General features: G+C 36.4%; 1 protein-coding gene across 3 annotated transcripts; it reads left to right on the top strand.

The window, feature by feature from the left end:
- The first annotated feature begins 233 nt into the window (after window positions 1-233).
- Window positions 234-7,006, top strand: ifi44g (interferon induced protein 44g). 3 transcript variants are annotated; one of them, XM_014995411.2, is made up of 8 exons: window positions 234-390; window positions 2,398-2,564; window positions 2,979-3,039; window positions 3,118-3,316; window positions 4,418-4,564; window positions 4,684-4,855; window positions 5,533-5,633; window positions 6,526-7,006. In XM_014995411.2, exons 1-8 carry the CDS (start codon window positions 362-364, stop codon window positions 6,715-6,717), a joined length of 1,068 nt encoding a protein of 355 aa, XP_014850897.2. In that variant the 5' UTR covers window positions 234-361; the 3' UTR covers window positions 6,718-7,006. The 3 variants fall into 3 exon arrangements, with proteins under 3 accessions (XP_014850897.2, XP_014850896.2, XP_087861198.1); XM_014995410.2 differs by having other exon boundaries at window positions 4,412-4,564; XM_088005072.1 differs by having other exon boundaries at window positions 258-390; window positions 2,428-2,564; window positions 4,412-4,564.
- Window positions 7,007-7,630: the final 624 nt, after the last annotated feature.

The following is a 7,630-nucleotide window of genomic DNA, read 5'->3' as shown; positions in this document are numbered from 1 at the left end:
ACATGCAACAACATACAACTTCCGTTTGACCGGACAGCCCAGAAGTGGGACGATTTTATGCAAACTAACGCCGAATTAAAATAATTCCACAAAAATGTCCGAATTCGCACAGAATCATAAACATAGAATCTCAAATAACCTATTTGGGCAATTTAAATAAAAATGTTGATTTGGGGTTGAGTCTCACTTTAAGAACTACCGTCTGTGTAAATGGATCGTTTGTTCCGCCACTCACTTGTGTGGGTTTATGAAATTCTCGGTTTCACTTTCTTTTCTTGGTAAAACTTCGCTGTGGAGAAATTAAAGTTTCGTCTGTCCACGCATCTGCTGCGCTCTGACACGTCTACTCGCAGAGGTCACTATGGAGAAAAAAAGCGAAGATAAACCCGGGTATGCAGCGTTTCTATTGCAAGAAGTAAATGATCAATTTGATTTACTTGCTTTAACATTTCTGCTGGAGGCTTCTGCACTTTTGCGACCTACTTGGCTTGATCGGTTTCTGTAAAATCTGGGTGTGGACATGACAGCAGAAAAGATCCTTATAAATGATCTAGAATACATTCGAAAAGTTAATTTAATCGTGATTCGATTGAAAAGTGAAATTGAGATGTGTTGACTTATGAGTTTATGGCTTACGGAAACTTATAACAAAAATAAAAGTTTCTTAAACTATACAATGTAAAACCATTGTTTTTAATTAATGTTGTCATTAACATAAACAATCTTGGGAAGGCTGTTGGCTTGACAGTTCCTGTTTAGCAGCAGTAGTTTGAGTCGCCGTTGCTAAAGAAGCTGATTGTTCACAGAGTTCTGTATCCACTGATGGAAAATTGAGAGAAAGGAAAAAGTGGAGCTTTGAGTTTTCCTAAGCAAAGTTTATTTTAAGTGATGTATTTTAAGTACATCACTCTTTTTAATGAATAGAGAGTAAGTTTAAATTGTGTTAAAGTGATTATAACTGATTCTAGTTTATTTAAAAGTATTTCTAAATTGCAAATACAAACCTGATTGTAAAAATTAATCTGTCAGCAGATATAAGCTCCACCAATCAGGATTTTTATACACTTTTATTTACATTAAAGTAACTAATATTGTAGCAATAGTTAACCTAAACAGAAGCAAATATGCAACTACCAGGAAGTTCTTAAACATAAAGAATAAAAAAACTTTGGAGGGAAGAAAAAACAGCACGATGAGGAGACAACAAAGGCTCTGCAAAGGGAAAACCTGGGAATAAACACAGTGAGGGTAAATTAGCAATGTGACACAGCTGTGTTCACTAGGTAAAAGGAAAAGCTTTCATAAACAAACCAGATATCAGACACAGTTATAAACGAAGACAAGAAGATATCAAATAAAGAGCTACAAAATACAAACCCATGGACAGCAGAAACAGGTAGCATAAATTACAACAAAGCAAATGAACTTATTTCCTGAAGCATTTTAATATATTTTAGATAAAATAAAACTAGTAACGTCCTACAACTTACTACTTCCCCACACTCTAAATGTGACTGGGCTAAGTTAATATTTACAAAATAAATACTAGTAGCCTCTTCATAAAAAACTGACTGTGTGTAGTTTGGTATATTATGTTGATTTTATAAAATTGTAATTTATCAATTGAATTTTACTTTCTGTATAAATGCTATCAGCTTAATTATATTTTATCAGTAAGGTAAACAATATTGAATAATAAAATTTTACTGTATGATAGCGCCTTGATTTTACACTTCTGCCACAGGGATGATCCCAGAGACATAATTCAATCAATTGTTTTTGCTTAAAGTTAAATTTGTTCAACATCTATTCAGTTATATCCACTGTCACTTTGTTACCATCATTTATAAAACAGACAATTGTCACACTTTTCTGAGTTCACATGGATACAAATTTCTGCATGGTTATAGGTTTTTCCATTAGCTACAAGATGTCCAAAATTACAAAAATATAGAGGAATAAAGGTGTCAAATGCACATCATCATGTTTTTTACTTGTTAGGTAAAACTAGTCATTTTTCATGTTTTTTCTGGTCTCTCTTTGTTTATAAAATATCAAAAATCTTGAGCTCAGAGGATTTACTTTTGCTCTGAAGTTTGAAAGGTATTTTGCTAATTCCAGTTCTGTTCAGTGTAATGTTTTGCTGTCTTGCAGCTTCAATAAACCATGTCTTTATGGCAGCTCCTTTTTAAATACCTTTGCAAATCATCGTACTTCCAATTCATACTTTATTCTCCGATTCACTTAAAGGAGAGGGGGGAAAATGGGATTTGTTCTCAAGAACACTGTTTTTGACAAAAGTTTGGGTTGAACTACTCAAGAAGTCTAGATTTTAGAAAAATAAATTTGTTGTTTTGTTTTTCAGTGTATAGTCTGACACATATTTTCTTTTATTAGTGTGGGTTTCTTGTTTGGATATCCCAGCAGCTCCTCCTCCTTTGTTCCTCTAAGCAATCCTTCGCCTCCTGCTCCTACTTTGACCTCATCCAGGTTCACTATTTCCAGTCAGTTACAAAATGACAGCACAAAAGAGAAAAAGAAGGGAAAACCTGTAGAAATCCCAGGTAAGCTACTAGCAGACATATTAATTCTTTAAAAATCATCTCCAACACTAAATTTGCACATTTATGTTAAAATCAGTCACTGCTTTACTTTCTTTGGTTTTAATGTACAGTAAACACAACTCCTAGAAACCAAATATATGTTCTTTGGAAATAAACCTCAGTTAATATTTGAGTAAATGTGCAGTTTTTGCAAATCAAAGTTTGAGAAAACAGTAAAGATAAAAAAAAACACACGATATATTTAGTCTCAAGTTTGACAAATCTAAAATAAATTAAAGTACATTAAAGAAGCATTACCATGTCAATTACCATTGACATGGTAATTTCTTTACACACTAACTTTTATAGGTTTTGAAATATAAAGGGTTTTCTTACATTTACTACAGCTGGTAGTTAATCTTTTATTTGTCGAAGTTTTTACAGGATTTCAGTCAAAACTGGAATCTCAGTGGAGAGATGTTCAGTGGACCGAAGAGTGAGTACATTTAGCCTCCACCTCCCAGGATGAATGTTGTTTCCATCTTCCTCTGATCCTTTAATCTTTACATTAAAGGCAGAAGAAAAGCCTGATGAAGGCTGTTAGCTCCTACAGACCCAGCTGGAAGGATGTGCCTCAGGCCCGGGTTCTCCTCCTCGGACCGGTTCGTTCTGGAAAGTCCAGTTTCATCAGTTCAGTCCAGTCTGTGTTTAATGGGAGAGTGACGAACCGTGCCATGGTGGGCTCCTCCTTCAACACCAGCTTCACTAAAAAGGTAACGCTTGACCAGCAGCGGACACATCTTCAAAGGATGTTTTCACGCCTGATGGATGGTTTGTTAATGTTGGTTGATGTGCACAGTCCTGATAAAATAGAAAATTAATCTTTTTTAAAAATTTAAACCATGGATCTTTTTGTGTTGTTCCATGACATGTTATACCTCCAAACTGAAAGTTTCTGCCTTAATTAGTCTCTTCCCCCTCCCCAATGTTCTGGCTCATTGTAGAAAGTGACACATTCATATTGAAAAGGTCTTTTTAAAGGGGATGTATTCCACTAAATTAACATTTTGCTCATTTTTGTACTTCCATTTGGGTCTCAACTGTTCCTAAAAACAATCCAAGCTCTTTGAAAAAAGACATACAGCTTCTTTTTGGGAATAAGTTGATATTTTGTTGGTGTTTGGAAAATTAGCCGGTTGAAAAATCATCTGAATGTAACGTCACAAATCAGCAGGCACTGCCCCGTTACCTAGCAACCCAAGCAGAGCTCCATGATGTTTGGTCAGCTGGTTTTATCGCTGTATGGGGTGTACAATGGCTGCTGGAAAAGACGAGTGTTTTTGTTGTTGACTTACCATCCAGAAACCACCTACTGCATTCTTGTTGGCTGCGCGGGAGGCTCCACTTCTGCTTTCCAAAGATGTACAGTTGTATAATTATGCATCAGTTTGCAGCCATTTCAACAGTGAGTTGGGAGGGCGTGGCCAGCAGCAGCTTATTTGGATTTAAAGTGACAGGAGGAGCTGTAAGAGCTCATTCTAAAAGAGCTCAAAATAGACAGAACTAAACGTTATCTAAGAATGGTTTTGTGGGAGAAAAAAGTGGTGGACAGTTTTGTATAGCTATCCTAATTTGTTCAAGGAAGCATAATGCGGTTACTTTAAACAAAGCAACCGGTGTTGTTTCTCCAGTCCACCATGCCCTGCTGTTCAACACTCCACTCTGCAGATTGAAGGCCTACCTTTTATTTCTCACCTCCTTTAATAAACAGTAGAAATACAGATTTTTTTTTTATTTGTCCCTCCTCTCTCTTGTTGACGAGTTTTGCTCATGAGCTTTACAGCATTAACTTTGACCCATTTTGTCAGCTACAGTCCTTCAACATCCGTGGTCAGAATGGGGAGGACAACACTGGGCTGGTGCTGTGTGACATCATGGGCCTCGGCGACGGAGAGACGACCGGGTTGACGCTACACGACATCCTGTCCGTGATTAAAGGCCACGTTCCTGAAGGGCACAAGGTAGGACGGTTATATCTGATTTTTAAAATCTTCTGAACGCATATTCCTCAGAGTTATGGGGGAAAACCCACTCTTCGGTTAACTGTTCAAAGCTTGATCTTTGAACTTGTCTGCCTCAGTTCAGTCCGGATCAACCAGTTGGCACAGAAACGGCGGGGTACGTGAAGACGCCCAGCCTCAGGGACAGAATCCACTGTGTGGCCTTCATGGTGGACGCCTCGAAGATTTCATCCTACCACAAAGGCTTCGGCTCCACCTTCAAACAGCTGCGAGAGTACATCAGCGAGCTGGGTGAGCCGACGCAGACAGACACACATAAACAATGTAAATTAATCACTGTTTTGCATGTAGCTTTAACTGGTAAATGCTTTTCAAGTGTCATTTTCTGCAAGTTGAATCAAAGCACAAGAAATATACTTAATAGAAAATCATAAAGTATTTCTAATTGAAGTGTTAGAGTCTAAGACTAAGAATATAATCATTACTAACAGATCTTTAGAGCATTTTATGTTTTTTAAGCATTTTGGCGATGTTGAGGGAATACAACTCAAATTATATTTTTCCCCCCCATCTTTGTTCTTCAAATAATCCTAAACTAACTCACACAGACTAGTTTGTTCACTTAACACAAACTTATACATTAATTTCTGTTGAGCATTTGTTTTTTTGTCCACCAGATGGCACTACTACAAAATGTCATAATTACATTTTCTGCAGAGGCTCCTCCCTGCTGAAGTGTTTTTTGTCTCTACTGTGATGAAAATGATGTGGATGATGGCTATTTATTTTTGGGCAAGTGTGTAGCAGTGTCTTTAAAAGTACTTTTAAAAGATTGACGCATTTAAGGACGTCCTGCCCTTTTGATTGTTACAATGCGGAAAAAGAAGATTGCATAATTTTATCAGTTCCCCCAAAGTTAGGATTTCAAATGACATTCAGGGTTATTTAATTTTTTTGTTTTGTTTTAGGGGTTCACCAGGTGGCTCTGCTGACCCACGTTGACCAGATTTGTCCAGAAACGGCCAGAGATGTGAGCAATGTTTACAAGAGCCTGAGCGTTCGAGATACGGTGGGTGGAAATGTGTAACCTAAAGTCAGGTTTTATACTTTCTCTTTACTCATTGGCCCAAATGAGGCCAATGAGTAGATTTGTATGAGTATAAACAATAGGGCTGGAAAAGAAATCCATAGTAACATGTATCACGATGAATTTGGATCAATATGAATAATAAATACTTTCACTGAACTCTGATCCAGAATTGCACAGCATTCTGGGAGAGTTAGACAAAAGTAGGAAAGCTGGCCTTGACTTGCTTAGCTGTCAAGGCCAGCTAAGCAAGATTACTGGCATCAAATAACTCTCACTCTTTGGTTACCTAGCAACGAGCTGTTGAGTAACTTGTGGTTACCTAGCAACGAGCTGTTGAGTAACTGGCACAGCAAAACCTTAAACCTTAACTGTTTAAAAATAAATAATGGCTTAGAGTGAAAACTGTGGATAAAACAGGAAAGGTTGCATTGCAAGATTTTTTATTGCTTAGTAAGACTTTTTATTATCTTAGATATTTGAAACAAAACTAATTGATAATTATCTATCGACTGATATGAAATGCTTATATTGTGATTTTTTTCCCACCTTATAGTCCAGCCCCAATAAACAATATTAAAATATTGTAAAGTTATAGTAAATTTCTTTGGAGTTATTGGGATGTATTAAACTGACAATGCATCAATTCATACCTGCTGATGTACAGGACTACCTATTAATGTATTGCAGTTTGCATTAGTGAAATAATTTTTCGTTGAAAGTTAGGGTACCAAAAGTGGCTCCAGGGGCCCACATTTTTCTGTTTTATTTACTTTTTATCTAATACATAACAGAAGTTGCGCTAAGTTTAATTTCAGACAACTTTTGTGTTTGCTTTAGTTTGGACTGAAATGTAAGAGTTGTGTGTTTGCAGATGAACAAAGCCGGAGCTCTTCTGGGCATGTCCTCCTCCTACATCGTTCCAGTGAAGAACTACGCGTCAGAGCTGGACCTGGACCTGAACACCGACGTGCTTCTGCTCAGCGCCGTTGACCACATCCTGCAGTATGTCGACATGTTTTTCCAGGACTACGCGCCTCGGCACACGGGGTCAAAGATAATGTGATGCTTGAGCTCTTCAAACATTGCGTTTTCATTTAAAGCAATTTGATATGAGCACTTAAGGGGAACAAACTCTGTAGCAAACTTTCAAGCAAATTATCTTTTTTTCCAAGCTTTAACAGCTAACTGAGTGAACTTATTGTTTTGTGTTGTCCGTTACTTTTGAAATTGCACAACTGTTTGAATAAGTTTTGTGAATGATGATGTGTGGCATATGCCTAAACCAGTTGTGGTCTGAATTTCAGCTTTTAACTGAAGAAAAAGGAAATAAAGGGTATTGATTTCAGTTTCAATGAGTTTGCTCCCATGTTTAATTTTTTTCTTCTTCCTGAAATTAAAATATGGGTCAAAAGACAGAATCTATGGAGAGTGAAGAGTTTTAAATGGACATATTTAAATAATTAATTTATAAGCTATTTATTGTCATTTATTGTTATTTAATGGCGCTCTTCCATCTCCTTAAGAGGCAGGAGATTTGGAGCAGTAGATTAGAATTAAGTTTTGAAAATGTGCATTTTTCTAAGAACAATCCAATATGCTCCTAATATAGTTTTAGACATAAAACACAAAATATATATAAAAACAATAATAGTCTTAACTGTGAAATTTGCAAAGCATTGATTGAGGAAACAATGAGAGGTAACATTTAAAAAAAAGAATGTCTGCTGACATATGGTAATCACTAAAGAGTGATTAATAATACCAAGATCACAATCCTACAGCAAAAGCTCTTTTTCAGTTTTACAATAAAAATATTTAACAATAAAATGTTATTTACTGGACAACTTGTTAAACCAGTGGAAAATAGCTCCTTTCAGTCTCCTGGTGCCTGAAACTAGCCATAAATCACTTTGGGGAGTGATTTATGACCTTAATAATTAATTGCTTTTAATTTCCAGTGACTGGATAGAAGATGT

The sequence above is a fragment of the Poecilia mexicana genome, unplaced genomic scaffold (genome assembly GCF_051168715.1).
Source record: "Poecilia mexicana isolate PSO_F unplaced genomic scaffold, ASM5116871v1 scaffold_4, whole genome shotgun sequence".
Classification (NCBI taxonomy): Eukaryota; Metazoa; Chordata; class Actinopteri; order Cyprinodontiformes; family Poeciliidae; genus Poecilia; species Poecilia mexicana.
This window is presented reverse-complemented; position numbering and strand designations above follow the sequence as displayed.